Below are 24,739 nucleotides of genomic sequence, written 5' to 3' on the forward strand. Positions count from 1 at the left end.
GCCAAGAGACAGATGAACAAAGACAAGGTGAGCTGGGGAATTCTGAAGGAACAAGACACAGAGAAGAAAAGAGATGAGGCAGAAATTTCAAAGGACCAAGACGGAGAAAGAGACACACAAATGGGAGAAGAACCAGAGATTCCAAGTCAAATAGAGTTAAATGAAAGCAGAGCTGGAGAATCGGAGAGCAAGATACTGTAGGAATGTCTAGTTCCTTTCAAAAGACTGAGGTCCACTCAGGCGATCAAATAAACGAGGTTTAATGAAAACTAACAGAGTTTAACGGATAATTACAGGAGAACATCGAATATAGGTCCAGTCAGTTCAGAGGCTCCACGAGGACTGCTTGGGCGGTCCCGTGGCTGACGTCATGACATCATCACATTTTTCCCGCCGGTGGGGGATCACGTGATGAACGGCGTGACGTCATCGCGTTTACCCGCGCTATTAAAGTGATCGTGCTCTGTACATGTAAACAGTGAAAACAAAGATACAGACTCAGGCTGTAGCTAACATATTATCAAAGGGAATTATATACAATTGATCAGAGACCCTTAGTGGCTCCGCCACAGTACTGATATTTCCAAAATGGCAGCAGGGGATGCCGCCATTTTGAAGCAGTACTGGCAGGTCTCTGTCTTGAATATACTCAACGACTGAGCGTCCACTCAGTGGCTTGTGGAAGCAGCGCATCTTAGCATCACATCTTTGACCCCCAGACTGGGGCCACTGTTACGAGGGCACAAAAAAAAATTCAAGATGGTGGCACCAATGTGAGCCATGAAGAACGTGACAATTGTGTGCAGTTTTGGCCGCCTTATCTGAAGAAGGATGTTCTTGCCATGGAGGGAGTGCAGTGAAGATTCACCAGGCTGATACCTGGGATGGCAGGAATGACGTATGAGGAGAGATTGGGTCGATTAGGCTTATATTCGTTAGAGTTTAGAAGAATGAGAGGGGATCTCATTGAAACTTATAAAATTCTAACAGGACTGGACAGACTAGATGCAGGAAGGATGTTCCCGATGGTCGGGGAGTCCAGAACCAGGGGTCACAGTCTAAAGATAAGGGGGTAAGCCATTTAAAACTGAGATGAGGAGGAATTTCTTCACCCAGAGAGTGGTGAACCTGTGGAATTCTCTACCACAGAAGGCAGTGGAGGCCAATTCATTAAATATATTCAAGAAGGAGTTGGATATATATTCAAGAAGGAGTTGGATATATTTCTTAAGGCTAAAGGGATCAAGGGATATGGGGAGAAGGCAGGGACAGGGTACTGAATTTGGATGATCAGCCATGATCTCATTAAATGGCGGAACAGGCTCGAGGGGCCGAATGGCCTACTCTTGCTCCTATCTTCTATGTTTCTATATTCAGGAAGTGCAGTCGGTTTCAACGGTGGAAGAGAGGGAAGCGACAGAGAAAGTTAGAAAATCGAGGGAGCGAAGAAGGAGGGAAGCAAGAGTGAGAAACAGCAGCAGGAGCGGGGCACGCAGTGAAAGAAGGAAAGAGGGGGAACGGCAATGGGAGAGATAGAATGAGAAAATGAAAGAGGGAAGGTAGCAACAAAAGAAAGAAGCAGCAATGAGAGAGAGGAATAGCAGTGAGAGAACAAAGAACAGAAAGGAGGGAGGGATAGAGAAACAACAGACAAAAGCAATGACTTGAAGTGGAAAAGGGAAGTAAATTAGAAGCAAGGGAGTCTAGAACCAGGGGTCACAGTCTCAGGATAAGGGGTCAGCCATTTAGGACCGGGATGAGGAGAAATTTCTTCACTCAGAGGGTGGCGAATCTTTGGAATTCTCTGCCCCAGAGGACTGTGGAGCCTCAGTCGTTGAGTATATTCAAGGCTGAGATTGATAGATTTTTGGGCTCATGGGGAATCAAGGGATATGGGGATCAGGCGGGAAAGTGGAGTTGAGGTCGATGATCAGCCATGATCTTATTGAATGGCGGAGCAGGCTGGAGGGGCCGAATGGCCGACTCCAGCTCCTATTTCTCATGTTATGTTTGATGTAAGAAAACTACTAGGCACTTGGTCTGAGTATTAAACAAAGCTTCAATCAACTGTTTTTCTAGTGAGATCTAGTTGTGTCCTTCACTAGTTCCTGTTAAAGAATGTCCTGAGCAAGCTGGGCCCATGCCCGAGTATTTATACTCTCCCTGGACAGCGCCACCAGCAGGCCGCCCAGTATTATTTCCTAAGTCATTTCCACATGAATGACAAGGTTCATGTCAATGTTCTTATAAACGAACCGCTGTTTCAGGGCGGGAGACAGAGGCTTATAAAGAACACAATGGCGGTGACCGAGGAACTGCAATAACAGAGTGCCTCAACCAGTCTCTCGAAGGTATGCCATCTCATTTCCTGTAAAGGGGGCAAGTTTAGCCAGTCTCGTGCAAGTGGTTTTGAGGGGGGGGGTGGGGGTGGAGGGAGGAAGTAAAGAGGAGAGAGATTAGAGAGTTATCACCCAGGGTTTAAATAGCACAGAGAGAACCACAGCCAAGGGTGGATGTTACCTTGCACTTTGGTGCTCATTTCTTCCAAAAAGGCATCGCAGCGACTGCATTTCTGAAGAGGATAACTGCAAAAGGAGGAAGCAAAGAGTTAATAGCTTCGGAGTGACTGTGGGACAGAAATTACTGCCAGCGGTGTTATCGTGCAAAGGTTTAATGTGCTCATATCAGATTCCTTTCCCATTTATTTTAATAGAAACTTGAATCTTTTATCTAAAAAGGAGAGTTGTCGAGTGTGTCTCTTTCACATTTATACCGTAAAATCAGCAACAATAATTTCTACTATTACATGTACATCAGTAAGGGCACAGTAGTGACCAGTTCTGGTGCTGGGTTAGCGACCCTGAGTTTGAGAGTTCAAATTTGGCCATAGCAAAGAATAACCATGATTTATCGTCATTAAAAACCCAACTTACAGGAAAGGGAACCGGTCAGTCCTACCTCGCCCTCCCTACCCACAACTCTAGTTCACACAAAGGGTCATCGACCTGAAACGTTAACTCTGTTTCTCTCTCTCCACAGATGCTGCTCTGACCTGCTGAGTGTTTCCAGCTTTTTCTGTTTTTATTTCTAGTTCACACAATCTGGTTAAACTAGTGCAAGAAAGACTTGCATTTCTGTAGCGCCTTTCACGACCACCGGACGTCCCAAAGCGTTGCATAGCCAATGAAGTACTTTTTGAAGTGGAGTCACTGTTGTAATGTAGGAAACGCAGCAGCCAATTTGCACACAGCAAGCTCCCACAAACAGCAATGTGATAATGACCAGATAATCTGTTTTTTAGTGATGTTGATTGAGGGATAAATATTGGCCCGGGACACCAGGGAGAACTCCCCTGCTCTTCTTCGAAATAGTGCCGTGGGATCTTTTACGTCCACCTGAGAGAGCAGACGGGGCCTCGGTTTAACGTCTCATCCGAAAGACGGCAGCTCCGACAGCGCAGCGCTCCCTCAGTACTTTTTTTTAAGTATAGAAAGAAAGAACATATTTACATCATACTTTTCATGTACTGAGGGGGTTCCAAAGCACCTGGCTGCCAAATGAATTATTTTGGAAGTGTAGTCACTGTTTGTTTCGAAGGCAATCCCCAGCAGCCACTCTGCACACAGCAAGTCCAGTTAATTTGTTTTTTTAGTGATGTTGGTTGAGGGATAAATATTAGCCCAGGACACCGGGGAGAACTCCCCTGCTCTTCTTCAAATTGTGCCGCGGGATCTTTTACATCCACCTGAACAGGTCCTCGGTTTAATGCCTCATTTAAAGACGGATTTCTGACAGTGTGGCGCAGCGCTGAAGCCTAGATTGATCCATAACCTTGTGAATTAGAGATAGAGAGAGCTATCACTGGGCCAAGCTGGCATGAAAAATGCCCTCTGAATTGGCCAAGTAAGCCACCACATTCTCAGGGCAACAAAGACTGGCAATGCCTTGCTACATGTAGAATATGACAGGTTAGGGTTATTTCCGATCTGCTTCAGGATAGACATTCGCGTTGTACCAAGTTGTGAACAGTCAGTTTTTCCACTTAGTTCTGTGTCTCACGATTAGGGCAAGTGACTGGTCATTGTTCAGCCATGTCTCAGCGGGTAGCACTCTCAACTCTGGGTTTAGGTCCCACTCCAGAGACTTGAGCACAAAGTCTAAGGGCTGACACGCCCAGTGCAGTGCCGAGGGAGTGCCGCACTGTCGGAGGTGCCGTCTTTCGGATGAGACGTTAAACCGAAGGCCTCGCCTGCCCTCTCAGGTGGACGTTAAGGATCCCCCGGCGCTATTTCGAAGAAACGTTCTCCCCAGTGTCCTGGTCAACACTTACCCCTCAACCAACATCACTGAAGCAGATGATCTGGTCATCATCACATTGCGGTTTGAGGGATCTTGCTGTGCGCAAATTGGCTGCCGCGTTTCCTACGTCACTGGTAACTCTGCCCGGGTGACTCGCGGTCCTACCTCTGCTTCTCTGGCTCTTCACTTGGGCTCTTCTGTTGGTGAATTTCTCCCAAAACTTCCACTTCGGCCAACTGCAAAAGATCAACAAAGACAGGTGTAACACATTCAAGATCAAGTACCATAATCATCAACAACAGCTTGCATTTATATGGCGCCTTTAACTCAGTAAAACCTCCCAAGGCGCTTCACACAGATTATCAAACAGAATTTGCCACCAAGTCACATAAGGAGATATTAGGACAGGCTTGGCCAAAGCGGTCGGTTTTAAGGAACGTCTTAAAGGAGGAGAGAGAGGGGGAGAGGTTTAGGGAGGGAATTCCAGAGCTTAGGGCCCAGGCAGCTGAAGGCACGGCCGCCAATGGTGGAGCGAAGGCCAGAATTAGAGCAGCGCCCAGATCTTGGAGAGTTGCAGGCAACGTTCCCGTTAAGCTGCACGGCCACGTGGCGGGCTGGAGGTCCCGCGCAGGCCGCTCACCGGCTTTTGCATGGGAGGAACTGCGCACGTGCAAAAATCTGAACGGGCCGCGCACACGAAAAAAAATTAGAGGGAACATTGGTAGGGACTCGAAAGAGTGATCAAAATCTTCCAATTGACCCCTATTCAATTACTCAGCTCCCCTGACAGGCCTTGTAAGCATAAAGGTGACACTCCAAGCTGGGAACTGACAGAATATACCATCAACCCGGCTCTTCGTAATGCTCCATGCTTTTACCTGGAAACGCAAAATCTATCCCCAGGCGGGTATGGAGGCGGGACTGCTGAGAAAATGGCAGAAGCTGGGAGCGGGTACCGACCCCCACTCCCAACCCGCCTCCGTGCCATATTCCCGGGAGGCGGGTCCCCGAGTCGTGCAGGGACCCGTCTCCTCGAGGCGGGAAAGGATTACAGCCATTTAACTGCCTGTTAAGTTTACTTACCTTTGCTTCTTCCTGCAGGCTTCAACCCTTGGGGATCCGGATGGAGGAGCCTCATCTCAACGGCAGAGATGACAGAATGGCTGCTGCATTCTCAGATGCAGCAACCATCTGATTTCCGCTGAGGAAAGAGGTTTTGGTGAGCCTTCAGTGCAAGGGCTCACCTTAGAACAGAGATTGTCAGTGTTTGAGTGACAGCTTCTCAAAGCTGTCAAACGCTGACAATTCATCTGTCAAAAATTTTTGACAGATGAAACATCATACGCTGACGTCCTCTGTCACCAGCTTTCCCTTAATTGGCCGGCTAAACCCGCAGGGCGGGCAATCAAGGGAAAATAGCGTAATTGGCCGGATGTCATTGGGGGGCGGGACTAAAACCCGAAAACCAGCAGTCCCGCCCCCAACGCGCCCCCATTGACAAAATCCAGCCGAGTGTGTGTGGACATGGGGCGAGACCAGGGAATCGGGTTTGGCTATGATGCTCTCCATGGCCGAATAGCTTGCTGTGACACAATGCCTACACTTGTGCATGAAAGTTGGCCCGTGAGGTCAGGTTCCAGAGAGCTGCGGAGACCCTTGGTACCAAACCCCAGCATGAGTCGGCACCGTCAGAGACAGAATGAGGCAACAAATCACAGCATGTCGGGAAACTTGAGGTGAAAGTAAGTCCATTTTAAGTAGCAAACCTTTAATTCCAATGACGAATTCTTAATTTCGAGTTCGGTCTTCTCAGTTTTTCTGAGCCTTTCAAGTTGTCTCAATGCTTGCTCCCTGTCGCCACAGAAAACACACAGTTAAAATATCCTGAGGTAATATTCCCCCTCTTTAGATCTGCATGTGCCACTTGCCATTCATTGGTCAAGAGAACAGGCAGGCCACTGCCAAGACTTAAAAAAAAAAATCATTCATGGGATGTGGGCGTCGCTGGCAAGGCCAGCATTTATTGCCCATCCCTAGTTGCCCCTTGAGAAGGTGGTGGTGAGCAGCCTTCTTGAACCGCTGTAGTCCGTGTGGTGAAGGTGCTCCCACGGCGCTGTTAGGGAGGGAGTTCCAGGATTGTGACCCAGCCACGGTGAAGGAACAGGCTGTAAAGGGCTCTCAGAGGTGCCCGTAAACACTCCAGGTGGAATGTTCCCTCCGTCACTCGCGTCTGACAAGAAGTGTATCACCCCTTGCTGACTCGCCCTCCAACATAGCCCACAGACAAGTAGTCTACCATTCACTGACATAGCACCTTGATAGGCCAATGCTCTGCACCACCAACACAGCTCAGAATGGTGCCAGGTGGTTTATGCTCTCTTGCTCCTTCTAAACGGCAAGTGTCTTGCACTATTCCCCTTCCATGGATCCTCACTGTTTTGAGAGCAAGCCTCATCTACTTGAACTCTTTCTTTCCCAGGTAGTGCAAGCTACAGAACTCCTCAGCATCCGCCATCTTCCCTTCCTGCTACAATACCTAAGCTCGATATTACCTAAACCCTACTTCTCGAAATGCCTAATCTTCCTTCCTACTCTTCTCAATCTCGGGGCACTATGGGTCTTTGCCCGCCACCCAGGTTTCTCAATAAGGTGATGGTTTTTGCAGTGTTCAGAACATTAGGGCACGTCCACATAGGCTGCTTGTGTAGCTGTTGGAAATTAATTGGAGGTCCCTCGCGCTATGGGTATGTTACACATTGGGGAATTCCCTGCACCATTCTCGGCATCATTGTCCAGTGAATTTGCACAGTCTCCTCCGACAGGTTGCTCAGCGCCAGGCATTGTCCTTCAGATGGTTAAGACTGGAAGCCCCCTTCTACGTCACATCAAGTCTGGTGTGCAATTAGCCAACACCAAGTCCGAGGTAAGCTGAATAACAGATGCTGTCATTCCTGCCTCTCCCTCAACAAAGGGTTTGATTATTCACTCAGGCAGGTAGAAAGACTCAACAGGACCTCAACTGGAGTCGCCAACTCTGGTTCGACATAATCCTGGAGGTTTCATCACAGGACCTCCCGTCTCCGACCGCCCAGTAAAACAGCCGCTCCCCCAATCGCCAATATTTTTATAACTAATAAATGAAAGTGTTCCAAAATAAAAGGAAAAAAAAAATCAGAATGATTTTTCTCCTGGGTTTACTTGCAGTAGTGTCTCGGAGATTAATCTTCAATTCCGGGAGACTCCAGGGCAATCCTGGAGGGTTGGCGACCCTAAACTCAACGGAACCATGTGACCTTAAGGGACAAGCTGGCCCAGGAATCTCAAACTTCAAGTTGGGAATTAAGAAAGGGAAAATAGAATATGAGAGTAAGCTATCAGGGAACATAAAAACTGACTGTAAAAGCTTTTATAGATATGTGATGAAGAGAAAAAGATTGGTGAAGTCAAGCGTAGGTCCCTTACAGTCAGAATCAGGGGAATTTATAATGGGAAACAAGGAAATGGCAGACCAACTAAATACATACTTTGGTTCTGTCTTCACAAAGGAGGACACAAATAACCTCCCAGAGATGCCGGGGAACATAGGGTCTGATGAAAGGGAGGAACTGAAAGAAATCAGTATTTGTAGGGAAATGGTGTTAGGAAAATTGATGGGACTGAAGGCCGATAAATCCCCAGGGCCTGATAATCTACATCCCAGGGTACTTAAGGAAGTGGCCCTAGAGATAGTAGATGCATTGCTGGTCATCTTAATGTATTACATGTTAATGTATTACAAGCCAAATGTACAAAAGGTGCTCCAGTTTCCTCCCACAGTCCAAAGATGTGCGGGTTAGGTTGATTGTCCATGATAAAAAAAATTGACCCTTAGTGTTAGGGGGGATTAAATACGCGGGGTTACGGGGATAGGGCTTGGGTGGGATGGCTGTCGGTGTAGGGACCGGGTGCTAGGGTTTGGATGATCAGCCATGATCTCGTTGAATGGCGGAGCAGGCTCGAAGGGCCGAATGGCCTACTCCTGCTCCTATCTTCTATGTTTCTATGTTGAATGTTTAAATGTCTTAATCTAAATGTACACTCTTGGGAGCCGCAAGCCTACATTTCGTTGTACTGCACTTGTGCACTAACAATGACAATAAAAGTTGATTTGATTTGATTTGATTTGATTGATTTTGAACTCGATAGACTCTGGAACGGTACCCATGGATTGGAGGGTAGCTAATGTTACCCCACTATTCAAAAAAGGTGGTAGAGAAAAAGCGGGGAATTATAGACCGGTAAGCCTGACATCGGTAGTGGGGAAAATGCTAGAGTCTATTATAAAAGATGTAATAGCAGAGCACTTGGAAAGCAGTGACAGGATCGGACAAAGTCAACATGGATTTACAAAAGGTAAATCATGCTTGACTAATCTACTGGAATTTTTTGAGGATGTAACAGGTAAAATAGATAAGGGAGAACCAGTGGATGTGGTGTATTTGGACTTTCAGAAGGCTTTCGATAAGGTCCAACATAAGAGATTAGCGTGCAAAATTAAGGCACATGGGATTGGGGGCAAGGTATTGACTTGGATAGAGAACTGGTTGGCGGACAGAAAGCAAAGAGTTGGAATAAACGGGTCGTTTTCCGAGTGGCAGGCAGTGACTAGTGGGGTACCGCTAGGATCGGTCCTAGGACCCCAGCTGTTCACAACATATATTAATGATCTGGACGAGGGAATTGGATGTAATATCTCCAAATTTGCAGACGACACAAAGCTGGGTGGGAGGGTAAGCTGTGAGGAGGATGTCGTGAAACTCCAGTATGATTTGGACAGGTTGGGTGATTGGGCAGAAACATGGCAAATGCACTATAATGTGGATAAATGTGAAGTTATCCACTTTGGTGGCAAAAACAGGAAGGCAGATTATTATTTGAATGGCAATAGATTGGGAGAAGGGGAAGTGCAAAGAGACCTGGGTGTTATTATGCGCCAGTCGCTGAAGGTAAGCATGCAGGTGCAGCAGGCGGTTAAGAAGGCAAATGGTATGTTGGCCTTCGTAGCAAGAGGGTTCGAGTACAGGAACAAGGATGTCTTGCTACAGTTGTACAGGGCCTTGGTGAGACCGCACCTTGAGTATTGTGGGCAGTTTTGGTCACCTTACCTGAGGAAGGACGTTCTTGCCATGGAGGGAGTGCAGCGAAGATTCACCAGGCTGATACCTGGGATGGCAGGAATGACGTATGAGGAGAGATTGTGTCGATTGGGCTTATACTCACTGGAGTTTAGAAGATTGAGAGGGGATCTCATCGAAACCTATAAAATTCTGTCAGCTCTGGACAGACTAGATGCAGGAAGGATGTTTCTGATGGCCGGGGAGTCCAGAACCAGGGGTCATAATCTAAGGATAAGGGGTAAGCCATTTAGGACTGAAATGAGGAGGAATTTCTTCACCCAGAGAGTGGTGAACCTGTGGAATTCTCTGCCACAGAGGGCGGTGGAGGCCAGTTCATTAAATATATTCAAGAAAGAGTTGGATATATTTCTTGAGGCTAAAGGGATCAAGGGATATGGGGAGAAGGCAGGGACAGGGTACTGAATTTGGATGATCAGCCATGATCTCATTGAATGGCAGAGCAGGCTCGAAGGGCCAAATGGCCTGCTCCTGCTCCTATCTTCTATGCTTCTATGTTAAACTTAACTCCTTGGGGGGAAATTCAGTCGCGCTCCCTTTGGGGCGCTAACTTCGCCAGGCTGCTGCTTTTAGCGCCCCGAAAAAATTAGCGCCCCCGCGGCTGAAATTCATCAGTAGCGCCCCAAGAGGGAAGCTGGGTGCTACTAGAAACGCCCCGCCTCCCTCTTCGGGCGCTGCGAGTGAATATAGCGGTGCTGTGTGCCACAGCGCCACGAGCTGCGGTACGTCGCACCGCGGTACTGCAGGCCTTCCTCCCCATCTTATAGGGGAGGGGCCTGGCGCAGCTGGGCCACCGGGGATCAGAGTGCCGGCAAAAGAGCCCGGCACTCGAGAGAAGTGCCAGGCTCACGGAGAGCAGCCGGCACCCCGCGGTGGGGTGGCGGGTCAGGAGGCCAAGGACGAGAGCAGAAGCAGGTGATGGCAGGCGGCCAGCAACAAAAATGGCTGCCCGGCACCTCGTTTTTAAATGATGTATTCGCCAGCGCCGCAGGGCGCTAAAGGTTAGCGCCGCCGCTAACCTCCTGCTGAATTTCGCGGGAGGCGTTGGCAGCGCCACGCCCGGGAGCTAGTTGCTTTGCGCCCCGTTCGCGCCCTCTTAGGATGGCACAAAGCAACCGCATTTTTCCCCCCTTTAGTCTAAAAAAAAGGCTTGCATTGCTATCACGCCTTTCACGACCACCGGAAGTTCCAAAGCGCTATACAGCGAATGAAGTACTTTTTGAAGTGTAGTCACTGTTGTAATGTAGGGAAATGACATGAATCAGTCATTCATGAAAGAATGACTTATGAAATGATACTGAGCGGCCTACGGGTGGCGCTGTCCAGGGAGAGTATAAATACTCGGGCACGGGCCCAGCTTGCGCAGGACAGTCCTAACAGGAACTAGTGAAGGACACAACTAGACCTCCATGTTGTAAAACAGTTGATTAAAGCTTTGTTTAATGCTTAGACCAAGTGCCTAGTAGTTTTCTTACATCAGGAAACGTGACAGCCAATTTGTGCACAGCAAGCTCCCACAAACAGCAATATGATAATGACCAGATAATCTGTTTTTGTGATGTTGATTGAGAGATAAATATTGGCCCAGGAATCCCCGGCTCTTTTTTGAAATGGACCCGTGCAATCTTTCACATCCACCTGAGAGAGCGGACGGGGCCTCGGTTTAACATCTCATCCATACTGCACCGAAGTGTCAGCCTAGATTTTGTGCTCAAGTCCCTGGAGTGGGACTTGAATCCACAACCTTCTGACTCAGAGGCGAGAGAGCTATCACTGAGCCAAGGCGGACGCTCGATTTAATTTTACCCATGTCAAAACCAACCTCCATTACCCAGTCCAACGAACAGCGAGACTCAAGAGGAGGATAGGCTCCTTACTTTAAAAAACAAGTCAGTCAGCTAATGCTAATCTTGCAGCATCGATTCTTTTGATTGAACAACAGTGATTCACTCGGTGACATTAACAGAAACATTTCCTAAAGTAGACAATTAGCAAAAAAATGTTATTCCCCCTGACCTGTAATCATCTCCGTTTCTATCGGCCTTTTGCAATCCTACAGCAATCACAGAAACAAGCACGGCCCACGGGCCAGTCACGGCACATGGCATTTACTTGAAAACCCTCTCCATTAGATGACAGGGGCATGATTCACTCCACTTACTTTTCTGCAATTTGTTGCTTTAGTGAGGCGACCAGGTGTTCCAGCCTCTGATTCTCCGAGCTGCATTCAGCGTACTGTGGAAAAATACGGGCAGGGTTAGTTTGTGTGAGACTAAACATTGTAGAGCTAACGGCAGGATCTAGTTACATCTTTGGTGTTGGTGTGTGTGTGTGATTTTGGCAAAGTAGGGGGTGATTTTATCAATGGGGATGTGATGGAGGCGGGGCTGCTGCTCGTCGGGTTTTAGTCCCGCCTCCATCGACGTCAGGCCAACCCACGTTATTTTCCCTTGATTGACCTTGTTAAGCCCGCCCAGCGGGTTTAGCCGGCCAATTAAGGGAAAGCCGGTGAGAACATCAAAATTTTTTGACAGCTTTGCGAAGCCTTGTATTCAAGACTCACCAAACCTGTCTGCTGAGCAGAAATTAGATGGTTGTTGCATCGGAAAATGCAGCAGCCATTCTGTCATCTCTGCCGTGGAGATGCCGGAGTCTCCGGATCCCCAACGGTTGAAGCCTGCAGGAAGAAACAAAGGTAAGGAAACTTTTTCTAACACTTTCCACTCACCTCACATACTTACCTCTCCACACTTGTACCCATCACTCACCTCCACAGCGCACTTTACGACCCCTCTCACCCCCGCAGGCCCACTGCTCGCCTCGCTGACCCTGGCGGGGTTTCCCGACGTCGGGAAGCCTACACTTCTGTTGGAAAATTGGGGATAATCCTCTTAACTGCCTGTTAACTAACTGTAATCCCCTTCCCACCTCAAGGAGACGGGACCCAGCGTGGGTCGGGTACCCGCCTCCTGGGAAGATGGCATGGAGGCGGGATGGGTACCCGCCCCCAGTTTCTGCCATTTTCCCGGCAGTCCCACCTCCTTAGGGCGGGTAAAATCGCCCCCAGAGTCCAGTTGCCTCCCCTAATGGTTGAATAGGTAAATACTGACCTGTGTGGTTCTGGGCCCCAGTTTATTGTGTTGGGTTAGTGGAGCTCACTCGAAGCAAGTTGTGGGGCTCAATGTTTTCTGGCTTGGGAACAGGACAAAAATAAAATGATCAACTAGTCCTGATTGACCTGGGCAGAACCTACTGGAAAGTGAGAGTGCCAGATGAGAACAGGACCAAGCTTGGCTGTGATGCTCTCCAGGGTTGATTGGCCTGCCAATACTCACTGTCTAAGTTCAGGAGATCCTCGTGATAAACCATGTGTTTTAGAATCATAGAATGGTTACAGCACAGAAGGAGGCCATTCGGCCCGTCGAGCCCGTGCCGGCTCTCTGCAAGGACACTTCAGCTAGTCCCACTCCCCCACCCTTTCCCTGTAGCCCTGCAAATTTTTTTCCTTCAGGTACTTATCCAATTCCCTTTTGAAAGGCACGATTGAATCTGCCTCCACCACCCTCTCAGGCAGTGCATTCCAGATCCTAACCACTCGCTGCGTAAAAAAGTTTTTCCTGATGTCGTCTTTGGTTCTCCTGCCAATCACCTTGAATCTGTGTCCTCTGGTTCTCCACCCTTCCACCAATGGGAACAGTTTCTCTCTATCTACTCTGTCTAGACCCCTCATGATTTTGAACACCTCCATCAAATCTCCTCTCAACCTTCTCTGCTCTAAGGAGAACAACCCCAGCTTCTCCAGTCTATCCATGTAACTGAAGTCCCTCATCCCTGGAACCATTCTTGTAAATCTTTTCTGCACCCTCTCCAAGGCCGTCACATCCTTCCTAAAGTGTGGTGCCCAGAATTGGACACAATACTCCAGTTGAGGCTGAACCAGTGTTTTATACAGGGTTCATCATAACTTCCTTGCTTTTGTACTCTGTGCCTCTATTCATGAAGCCCAGGATCCCGCATGCTTTTTTTTAACCGCTTTCTCAACCTGCCCTGCCACCTTCAATGATTTGTGCACACATACCCCCAGCTCTCTCTGTTCATGCACCCCCTTTAGGATTGTACCCTTTAGTTTATATTGCCTCTCCTCACTCTTTCTACCAAAATGTATCACTTTGCACTTTTCTGCGTTAAATTTCATCTGCCACGTGTCCGCCCATTCCACCAGCCTGTCTGTGTCCTCCTGAAGTCTATCACTCTCCTCCTCATTGTTCACTATACTTCCAAGTTTGTGTCATCTGCAAATTTTGAAATTGTGGCCTGTACACCCACGTCTAAGTCATTAATATATATCAAGAAAAGCAGTGGTCCTAGTACCGACCCCCGGGGAACACCACTGTATACCTTCCTCCAGTCTGATAAACAACCGTTCACCACTACTTTCTGTTTCCTGTCACTGAGCCAATTTCGTATCTATGCTGCCACTGTCCCTTTAATTCCATGGGCTTCAACTTTGCTGGCAAGCCTATTATGTGGCACTTTATCAAACGCCTTTTGGAAATCCGTGTACACTACATTGCTTTTCACTAATTGAAATCTATGTCCTTTGGCCCTGGTCTCCCAGCTTACCATGACTTTCATTCCATCAAACTCCTTAAACTGCACCTACTTCTAGTAACATAGGAACAGGAGGAGGCCATTCAGCCCATCGAACCTGGTCCACCATTCAATTAGATCATGGCTGATCTGTATCTTAAGTCCATCCACCCGCCTTGGTTCCGCAGCCCTTAATACCCTTACCTAACAAAATCCCAGTTTTTACATTTTCAATTGACCCCTAGCCTCAACAGCTTTTTGGGGAGAGAGTTCCAGATTTCCACTACCCTTTGTGTGCCATCGCCCCTGAACGGCCTGGCTCTAATTTTAAGGTTATGCCCCCTTGTTCCAGGCTCCCTCCACCAGAGGAAATAGTTTCTCTCTATCCAACCTATCAACTCCTTTAATCATCTCAAACATCTCGATTAGATCACCCCTTAATCTTCTAGACTCAAGGGATTGACTCCATAACTTTAGACCAGATTAACTCTACACTGCTGTATCTAAATTAGTTTAAGTCTAGAAGCTTAGGAAAACAACAATTGGAGCCCTCCGTCTTTAATGAAAGGGTTAATATGCCACTGGCCTGCAGTCGTGACCTTAACATCATCACTTGAAAGGAGAGCTGGGCTACTTCATGGGTGGTTTCTGTAGATCTTCCTAAAACCATATCATAGTGATTCCATTTCCTCCAGTGCCCAAACTAGCAGACTGCCCATTTCCATACTGCTGGGGCTGAATCGCCAATTATAATGGCTTTCAGTCTACCAGTCACTGAAATGATTCATTGACTAATCTGCTGCAGTCTCCACACTTCAGTAGATTGAGATCTGAATGACCAAACCAAATCTCCCCACAGGGCTGCACCATGCAAAGTATGGTGGCTCTATGACAAAGCTAATCGTTATAGATTTAATCTATGAATCCATTAAAAATGAATGAATTGGCACCACCCTACACACAGAGTCTTGCACATTAAAGGAATGTCCTCGTTGATCAAAGGAAAAAAACAAAATTATACTGGACATTGCCAGTGCTGTCAATAAGAGAGAATGAGGGAGAGAGAGAAAGAGGGAGAGAGAGAAAGAGGGAGGGAGAGAAAGAGGGAGGGAGAGAAAGAGGGAGAGAGAGAGAAAGAGGGAGGGAGCGAAGAGGGAGGGAGCGAAGAGGGAGGGAGAGAAGAGGGAGAGAAGAAGATGGAGAGAGGGAGATAAGAAGAGGGGGAGAGGTAGAGAGCGAGAGGGAGGAGAGAGGGGGGAGGGGGGGAGAGGGGGGGAGAGAGAGAGGGGGAGAGAGAGAGGGGAGAGAGGGGGGAGAGAGAGAGGGGAGAGAGGGGGGAGAGAGGGGGGGAGAGGAAGGAGAGAGGGGGGAGAGAGGGGGGAGAGAGAGGGGGAAGAGAGAGAGGGGGGAGAGAGAGAGGGGGGAGAGAGAGAGGGGGGAGAGAGAGAGGGGGAGAGAGAGAGGGGGGAGAGAGGGGGAGAGAGAGGGGGAAGAGAGAGGGGGAAGAGAGAGGGGGGGAGAGAGAGGGGGGGAGAGAGAGGGGGGGAGAGAGAGGGGGGATAGAGGGGGGAGAGAGAGAGAGAGAGGGGGGAGAGAGAGAGGGGGGAGAGAGTGGGGAGAGAGGGGGGAGAGAGAGGGGGGAGAGAGAGGGGGAGAGAGAGAGGGGGAGAGAGAGAGGGGGGAGAGAGATGGAGAGGCGAGGGAAAGAGAGTAGAATGAGAGGAGAGGAAGAGAATGAGAGAGAAAGAGAAAGAGAGAAAGAAAGAATGAGAGAAAAAGAATGAGAGAGCAAATGAGTGAGAGATTGGGGAGAGACAGAGTGAAGGAGAGAGTGGTGGGGCAGAGAGAGAACATAAATTAAAATGTACAATGGAACAGAAACATTTTGAAACATAAACAAGCAATTTTTATGCATTTTTTCTGCTTTTTCCCTTAAAATTCAGACAATAAGTAAATTAAAGGGAATGGTAATGCTTCCTTAAAGGAGTGTGTCAACTCAAGCTTTTTGCTCAGTAATGGCCAGTCAGACAAATGACATTAAAATAAGTAGCAGAGACTAGGGGCGTTGAAAGGTCCAAGCACACAGGTGTGTGTGTTCCGAAACAGAATTGGAAAAATTGATGCATCGTCTTTTAGTGGTCTTTGAGGTACTTTGGAAATAAACTGTTCACTCACGGCGCCTGGTAATGGGGTATCTGTACAGAACAGGACAATCAGAACGGAAATCACATGGGAAATTGAAAAGAGAGAGGAAAACCAGAAGGTCTGGCAAGAAAATAGCCAGCTGGGGATCGGGCTTTTGTTAGTTAGGATTTCATGCAGCCTATGCACGGCACATGACAACAGCAGCACAATGGCTGCTTCTGAAATCGTGCCTGTCGAAGGCGGTCAGCAAGAGAGAGAGAGAGAGAGAGTCAGAGAGAATAATTGTAACGTCATCTCACTGTATACTGGGGGCCATTCCCGGCAGTCATCAGTGGCCTCTTCACCAGCCAATAATCAACCTAACGAATAACAGACACGAAAGAAAACAAAAGGAAAGGCAGGTTTTTATCGTTCTTTTTCCTCCTTCCGCTTAACTTAACCGGGCAGCAATATTGGCGAAGAGCCAGCGGGACACCGCTGAAGCTCCACCGTGGAGCACCGGGGATCGTCCATCGGTTAAATGCACCGTATTATGACCCATAAGGTGACACAAGCCAGAAGGCCCCAAATTTGGTTCGAGATCTGTTGCACGTTGAGTGCGAGAGAGGAGCCACTGGGAGAGGTGGTGGGGGTGGGAGGGAGGGGAGGGGGCTACAATTGGCATCGGTGGTGAGAGAGGGGGGGAAAACCCTTCCCCAAATAGAAAATGGAGGATGCTCCCCTTCCCCAGAGGGAAAGAAAATACAGCTGAGGCTCTTTCTTACTCCTGTATGCGGGTTTAGAGAGATAACCAACACAGTATCAATCAGGCATTTTAATAATCAAGCACCTATGGATGACTAGCTTTGTCTTGTAGTGTGTGCGTGTGTGTGGTTTGGCACTTTGCTGATCATTTGCCATCATAAAATGAATTAAGCTCTGGTTTTGGCTGAGACCCCCTTTATGATGGTTTTCCATGCAGCTACTTCTGACTGGTGCACCTGGAAACCTCCCTTCTGGTTGGAGATACAGGAAACTTTCTGGTATCCGGCACAGACGGGACCGACGTGGTGCCGGTTCATCAAAAATTCCGGCTAACCGAACGCTATAGTAAAAGATACGGAGCTGAGAGCTCCGTATAAAGCAACAAACCCTGTTGCTTAACAACAGCTTCAGAACAATGGGCACAAGTTGCAAGCGTCTCTGTAGCTTAGCAACTGCTGCAGCTACACCCTTGCACAGCAACAAATGGAGTAAAAAAAGTAAAAAAAAGTTACCTGAACCTACTCCTGAATTTTGCCAGTTAACCGACATTTCCGGTTATTTAGGGGCCGGTTAATCGAAAGTTTCCTGTATTGTGAACTATGTTCAATAAAACAATTATCTCTGGAGCAGCAAGGTGGGGAGAAAAGAGAGATTTTCAGATTAGAAGAATAGCATAAATGCATTTAAGGAGAAGCTAGATAAACACAAGAGGGAGAAAGGAATCGAAGGATATGTTGATACATAGAAACATAGAAGATACATAGTAAGAAAAGATATACTTGCTCTCGAGGCAGTTCAGAGAAGGTTCACTCGGTTGATTCCGGAGATGAGGGGGTTGACTTATGAGGAAAGGTTGAGTAGGTTGGGCCTCTACTCATTGGAATTCAGAAGAATGAGAGGCGATCTTATCGAAACATATGAGATTGTGAGGGGGATTGATCGGGTGGATGCGGGGAGGATGTTTCCACTGATGGTTGAGACTAGAACGAGGGGGCATAATCTTAGAATAAGGGGCTGCCCTTTCAAAACTGAGATGAGGAGAAACTTCTTCACTCAGAGGGTAGTAAATCTATGGAATTTGCTACCTCAGAGAGCTGTGGAAGCTGCAACATTAAATAAATTTAAAACAGAGATAGACAGTTTCCTAGCTGATAAGGGAATAAGGGTTATGGGGAGCGGGCAGGGAAGTGGACGTGAGTCTAGATTCGGATCAGCCATGATCCTATTGAATGGCGGAGCAGGCCCGAGGGGCCGTATGGCCTACTCCTGCTCCTATTTCTTATGTTCTTATAGGAGCAGGAGGAGGCCATTCGGCCCCTCGAGCCTGCTCCGCCATTCAATGAGATCATGGCTGATCATCCAAATTCAGTACCCTGTCCCTACTTTCTCCCCATATCCCTTGATCCCTATAGCCTCAAGAAATATATCCAACTCCTTCTTGAATATACTTAATGAATTGGCCTCAACTGTCTTCTGTGGTAGAGAATTCCATAGGTTCACCACTCTCTGGGTGAAGAAATTCCTCCTCATCTCAGTCCTAAATGGCTTCCCCCTTATCCTTAGACTGTGACCCCTGGTTCTGGACTCCCCCGCCATCGGGAACATCCTTCCTGCATCTAGTCTGTCCAGTCATGTTAGAATTTTATACGTTTCAATGAGATCCCCTCTCATTCTTCTAAACTCCAGCGAATATAAGCCCAATCGACCCAATCTCTCCTTATGCGTCATTCCTGCCATCCCAGGCCTGTTTCTGTGCTGTAAATACTATAAGTAATGCAATTAGTTAGGCACAGTCACCAGACAAAAGATGGATACAACCCTAATCCCTTGGAGAGCAGGGGCCCAAGAGCCCCTGCCCTTTAAGGCAGTCCTTCTCTACCTCCAGTCCCAGGAGGCATCCACATGACCATGACATGATCTATCCTCAGCCAATCAGTGGCGCTACAACCTCCATTCCCCATATATGTACATGCTTCCACTTAGCTCCTCCCAGAGTCTTTTCGGCAGTCACAATTTTCAGCAAGCCGCAGTGAGTCAGTTTAAGATTACACTCCTGATCGCCATCCTAGTGACCCCCAACTACCCCCCCCCTCCATTGGAAAATGTACACGCATGGACATTCAGTGACTTTGACAGGCCAAATGATTGGGCTTGGCCGCGATGCCTCCCGCGGTGGAACAGGCTGCCAACGTCGATCGCACCTGAAAAGAAGGGCCGGTCTGGAACGCTTGCCCGTGCCCACGCAGCCAAACCCCCAGCAACCAGCCAGCGCCAGCTGCAGGATAGAAGGGGCAAACTACCAGGTACTTCGGGAAGGCTGGGGGCATGGGGGAGCTAACTCGAGGGCTTTGAGTGAGTGGAGGTGAGTCAGTTAAAGCGCGCGCGTTTTGAGATTATTAAAACTCCGTAACTGTTTTGTCTCGCACACCAACAAAGTCACTGTTATGAATCTCATCATTCATCAAGAAACTACTCGTGAAGCAACGCTGGACGGCCAGCTGGTGGCGCCGTCCAAGGAGTATAAATACTCGGGCGTGGGCCCAGCTTTCCAGGGACATTTTGTAAGACAAGGACCGAGTGAAGTACAACTAGACCTCCATGTTCTGAAACAAGTTGATTAAAGCCTTGCTTTATACTCAAACCAAGTGCGTAGTGAGTTTTATTACGTCAGTCACTTCACCACAAAGTTACTCATTTTGTGACGTGGTTGGGCGACGTGATAAGGTGCTGTACAAATACAAGTCTTCCCTTGGATTTTCTGAGGGGAGGAGACGGGTCACCCCTTACAGGGCATGCAGACTTTAAGGTGCACGACGCAGGCCATTTTGTCAGTCGCGTGTGTGCCCAGAATGCCAAGGCAACGTTGTTGCTATCTTGCTCAATGTTGAGGTCGCTTTGCCATTGGGGTGTTCCTACTTTTTTGTCTTTCCTCGATTATTGCACACCATGCCATCAGGGCAAACAAATTCACGGTGGGCCGGGGGGGGCGGTTAGGGGGGCTTGGAGTTGCAACTTGCTATGCCATGGGAAGGTAAGGCACCAATCTGTGCCCACTATTCACCTCAACCATGCCATCAGGGTGAAGGACTGAATAGCGGACTTGGTGCCACACTCATATCTGCACAAAACATCGCGACAGGCGTCACACTGAGTCCAGTAGACTGTGGGGCCACTAATACTGAGGAAAATGGCCTCGCCCCTCCCCATCTCTGTAACCTCCTCCAGCCCTACAACCCCTCCCCGAGATCTCTGCACCCCTCTTAGGGGGTCCTAGTACATGAAATACAAAAAGTTAGCATGCAGGTACAGCAAGTAATTAGGAGGGCTAATGGAATGTTGGCTTTTATTGCAAGGGGTATGGAGTATAAAAGTAGGGACGTTTTGATGCAACTTTACAGGGCGCTGGTGAGACTGCACCTGGAGTACTGCGTACAGTTTTGGTCTCCATATTTAAGGAAGGATATACTTGCATTGGAGGCAGTTCAGAGAAGGTTCACGAGGTTGATTCTGGGATGAAGGGGTTGACGTAGGATGAAAGGTTGAGCAGGTTGGGCCTATACTCATTGGAGTTTAGAAGAATGAGAGGGGATCTTATTGAAACATATAAGATTCTGAGGGGGCTCGACAGGGTGGACGCTGAGAGGATGTTTCCCCGAGTGGGGGTATCTAGAACTAGGGGGCATAGTTTCAGAATAAGGGCTCGCCCATTTAAGACGGAGATGAGGAGGAATTTCTTCTCTCAGAGGGTCGTGAATCTGTGGAATTCTCTACCCCAGAGAGCTGTGGAGGCGGAGTCAGTGAATATATTCAAGGCGGAGATTGACAGACATTTGAACTACGGGGGAGTCGAGGGGTCTGGGGAGAGAGCGGGAAAGTGGAGTTGAGGCCAAGATCAGATCAGCCATGATCTTATTGAATGGCGGAGCAGGCTCGAGGGGCTGATTGGCCGACTCCAGCTCCTGTTTCTTATGTTCTTATGTTCTAATTCTGGCCTCTTGAGCAATCCTGATTTTAATCGCTCCACCATTGGCGGCCGTGTCTTCAGCTGCCGAGGCCCTAAGCTCTGGAATTCCCTCCCTAACTCTCTCTCCTCCTTTAAGACGCTCCTTAAAACCAACCTCTTTGACCAAGCTTTTGGTCACCTGTCCTAATATCTCCTTATGAGGCTCGGTGTCAAATTTTGTTTGAGTACGCTCCTGTGAAGCACCTTGGGGCATCATTACTACTTTAAAGGCGCTACAGGAAACTTTGTGATATCCGGCACCGACGGGACCGAGCTGTTGCCGTCCCATTAAAACTGCCGGACAAACCAGCGCTAATGTTGAAACATACGGAGATTTTGAGCTCCGTGTCTGGCAACAAACCCTGTTGCTTAGCAACAGCTTCTAAACAGTCCGCCGTACCTTGCAAGCGTCTCTGTAGCTTAGCAACAGCTTCAGTGAAACCTTGCAGAGCTTGACTGTTGAGAAAAAAGCAACGAAAAGAAAAAAAACCTAACGAAGCGGCTCCTGATTTTTGCCGGTGGCTCGAGCATTCCGGACATTTAACCTCCGGATAATACAAAGTTTCCTGTATATAAAGACAAGATGTTGTTGAAAATGTGGTCTATCCAGCCTAACCGTTAAACACAATCCAACTTCAGTTATAACTGGGGAAACTGGGTGAAGTAATACAACGTGCACCCCAGTCGGTGCCCGCTGATCATGGAAGGCACCCAGTGGCACTGGGGATCACTCAGGCGAGCTTGGCACTTCTCGCAACTCCAGGTGCGGCGAGCAGGCAAAGGGGCCGTGCCCAGTGCTCGGCTGAAAAGCAGTCCGACAAACAAACAAAGGAGTCAGGTGCGCTCCCCTGTCTCTAAAGCAATTGAGCAAAAAGCAGCTGTATAACGTGCAATACAATCTGATCAAACAACAGCTCCCGTCAGGAGAAAGCTGATCTAAATGGATTTAAATAAGCCCATCTGTGCCCGGGCTCCGACCCCAATAACTCAGCCTCATTTTATGCAGAACTCAAAAGAACACCCTTTAATAAAGGAGAGCAAATAATGACCATTCTGTAACACGACACACTAATAATATGATTTGAGTCCCTTTCTATACTGTTGGTGTCGGTCTCCTATTCAAACAGTAAAAGCGGTAGGTTAGGTTGAGCAATACCATTTTAATATACCTGTGTTATTTAATCACAGGCGTGGTCATCATCATTACAAGTTAAAAGCCAGCCTCTATGTCAAAAATTTCACACACTAGCTAGGGGCAAGTTGGCAGAGTGTGTCGGTGCCTCGACCGGCCATCCCAGGGGTCAGTAGATACAGGATCGCCCTCCCAGCCCGAGTCTTTATCCCAGGGAGCTGGAGTACAAAGGGGTGGAAGTAATGTTCCAGTTATATAATGCTCCGGTTGCTCCTCAGTTTTAAAAATTCATTCTCGGGATGTGGGCGTCGCTGGCAAGGCCAGCATTTATTGCCCATCCCTAATTGTCTTTGAGAAGGTGGTGGTGAGCCGCCCTCTTGAACCGCTGCAGTCCGTGTGGTGAGGGTACTCCCACAGTGCTGTTAGGGAGGGAGTTCCAGGATTTTGACCCAGCGATGACGAAGGATCGGCCGATAGACTTCCAAAGTCAGGATGGTGTGTGTGACTTGGAGGGGAACTTGGAGGTGGTGGTGTTCCCATTCGCTTGCTGCCCTTGTCCTTCTAGGTGGAAGAGGTCGCGGGTTTGGGAGGTGCTGCCGAAGAAGCCTTGGCGAGTTGCTGCAGTGCATCTTGTAGATGGTACACACTGCAGCCGCGGTACGCCGGTGGTGGAGGGAGTGAATGTTTAAGGTGGTGGACGGGGTGCCAATCAAGCCAATTTAAGAACTGCGTTCAGTTCTGGGCCCCGCACCTCAGGAAGAATAGATTGGCCTCGGAGGGGGAGCAGCGCAGATTCACCAGGCGAATACCGGGGCTAAAAGGGTTAAACTATGAGGAGAAGTTGCATAGACTGGGCTTGTACTCAGTACAGTAGAGCAGATTAAGGGGTGATCCAACTGAGGGGTTTAAAATGAATAAAGGAGTTGATCGGGTAGATAGAGAGAAACTATGTCCTCTGGTAGGGGCAGTCCCGAACAAGGGGGCATAACCTTCAAATTAGAGCCAGGTCGTTTAGGGGTGATGTCAGGAAGCACTTCTTCACACAAAGGGTGGTGGGAATCTGGAACTCTCGCCCCCAAAAAGCTGTTGAGGCTCGGGGGGGTCAATTGAGAATTTCTAAACTGAGACTGATAGATTTTTGTTAGGTAAGGGTATTACGGGGGGGTTAAGGAACCAAGATGGAGTCAAGATACAGATCAGGTGTGATCTAATTGATTGGCGGAACAGGCTCGAGGGGCTGAATGGCCTATGTCTCCAATTGTGATCGGGCTCGGGCAGAGGGACGGGAAGAACTGCACAGGAGAAGGAACTCGTGAGTGAGCCACCGTCATGGGCCTTCCACTGATGGGATGGGGAGTGACGTGGAGAGAGACTTCGGAGCGAGTCGTCTGTTTGCCGTGTCAGTCATGAAGTGGTAACTGATGGGGGAGGGAAGGAAAGATACATGTTTTGCGGGAAAGGGAAAATAAAGTCAAGGTTAAGCAAGCTCTTTGTCTACGTCATCCTGGTGCCTGACACACCATCAAAACCCCATCACCATGTTTACAAGAGTCTCCAAACTAAACTACCGCATGTCCGCACAGAGTAGAACAAAAGCCAAGGCTCAGGTCCTCCCAAGTACATTCAGGGGCAACTGCAGAACGGTTACCACTGATCAGGAACCTCCCACTCACATCGGCAGTACTTCTTCCTCCAGGTTGTCGGATGCCACCTTGGAGAATACGGTCTAACTGCCAATCAAAACATGGACTATGACCCCCGCCCCCAACCCGCTGCCTTCCAGGGCCGCCAACTCTGGGCGTATTCCTGGCGATGTCATCACATGACCGCCTGCCTCCAGACGCCCCGCCCCCAGACTCCCGCCATTGGTCGCCCGACATGCCAATCATGCCACCCCGCCTTCCCACGGCCAATCAGAAAGCGAATAGTTGCACGCTCGCCTCTGAATCAGAAGGCTGTGGGTTCACAGTCCCCACTCCAGAGACTTGGGCACAAAATATTCAGGCTGACACTCCCAGTGACAGTACTGAGGGAGTGCTGCACTGTCAGAGGTGCCGCCTTCTGGATGACACGTTAAACCGAGGCCCCGTCTGCCCTCTCAGGTGGACGTAAAAGATCCTGCGGCACTATTTCGAAGAAGAGCAGGGGAGTTCTCCCCGGTGTCCCGGCCAACATTTATCCCTCAATCAACATCACTAAAACAGATGACCTGGTCATTATCACATTGCTGTCTGTGGGAGAGACAGAGACATTGCCTCAGAGACATGGACCATGTACAGCAGGCACCTCAAAGCACTGGAGAGGTACCACCAACGCTGCCTCCACAAGATCCTGCAAATCCATTGGCAGGATAGGCGCACCAACGTCAGTGTTCTTGCTCAGGCCAACATCCCCAGCATCGAAGCTTTGACCACGCTCGATCAGCTCCGATGGACGGGTCACATTGTCCGCATGCCCGATACGAGACTCCCAAAACAAGCGCTCTACTCGGAGCTCCGGCACGGCAAGAGAACCCCAGGTGGGCAGACGAAACGCTTCAAGGACACCCTCAAAGCCTCCTTGAAAAAGTGCAACATCCCAACCGACACCTGGGAATCCCTGGCCCAAGACCGCACAAAGTGGAGGAGAAGCATCTGGGAAGGCGCCGAACAC

General features: G+C 48.7%; 1 protein-coding gene across 3 annotated transcripts in view; it reads right to left on the reverse strand.

Moving 5' to 3' along the window:
• Positions 1 to 24,739, reverse strand: part of LOC147097356 (uncharacterized) — a 167,318-nt gene that overhangs the window by 43,565 nt on the left and 99,014 nt on the right. For 2 of the 3 annotated variants that reach the window (XM_085972265.1, XM_085972264.1), the window contains exons 23-26: positions 11,635 to 11,708; positions 6,066 to 6,150; positions 4,465 to 4,535; positions 2,521 to 2,585 (exon numbers count right to left, since the gene is read on the reverse strand). In XM_085972265.1, the coding sequence (XP_085828391.1) occupies positions 2,521 to 2,585; positions 4,465 to 4,535; positions 6,066 to 6,150; positions 11,635 to 11,708 (295 nt within the window). Of the gene's footprint in view, positions 1 to 2,520; positions 2,586 to 4,464; positions 4,536 to 6,065; positions 6,151 to 11,634; positions 11,709 to 16,507; positions 16,568 to 24,739 lie in introns of all 3 variants that reach the window. The other variant, XM_085972266.1, reaches the window with a different exon arrangement.

Source organism: Somniosus microcephalus, chromosome 32 (assembly GCF_052327205.1).
Source record: "Somniosus microcephalus isolate GS21.2 chromosome 32, FLI_Smic_1.0, whole genome shotgun sequence".
In the NCBI taxonomy this organism is placed as follows: Eukaryota; Metazoa; Chordata; class Chondrichthyes; order Squaliformes; family Somniosidae; genus Somniosus; species Somniosus microcephalus.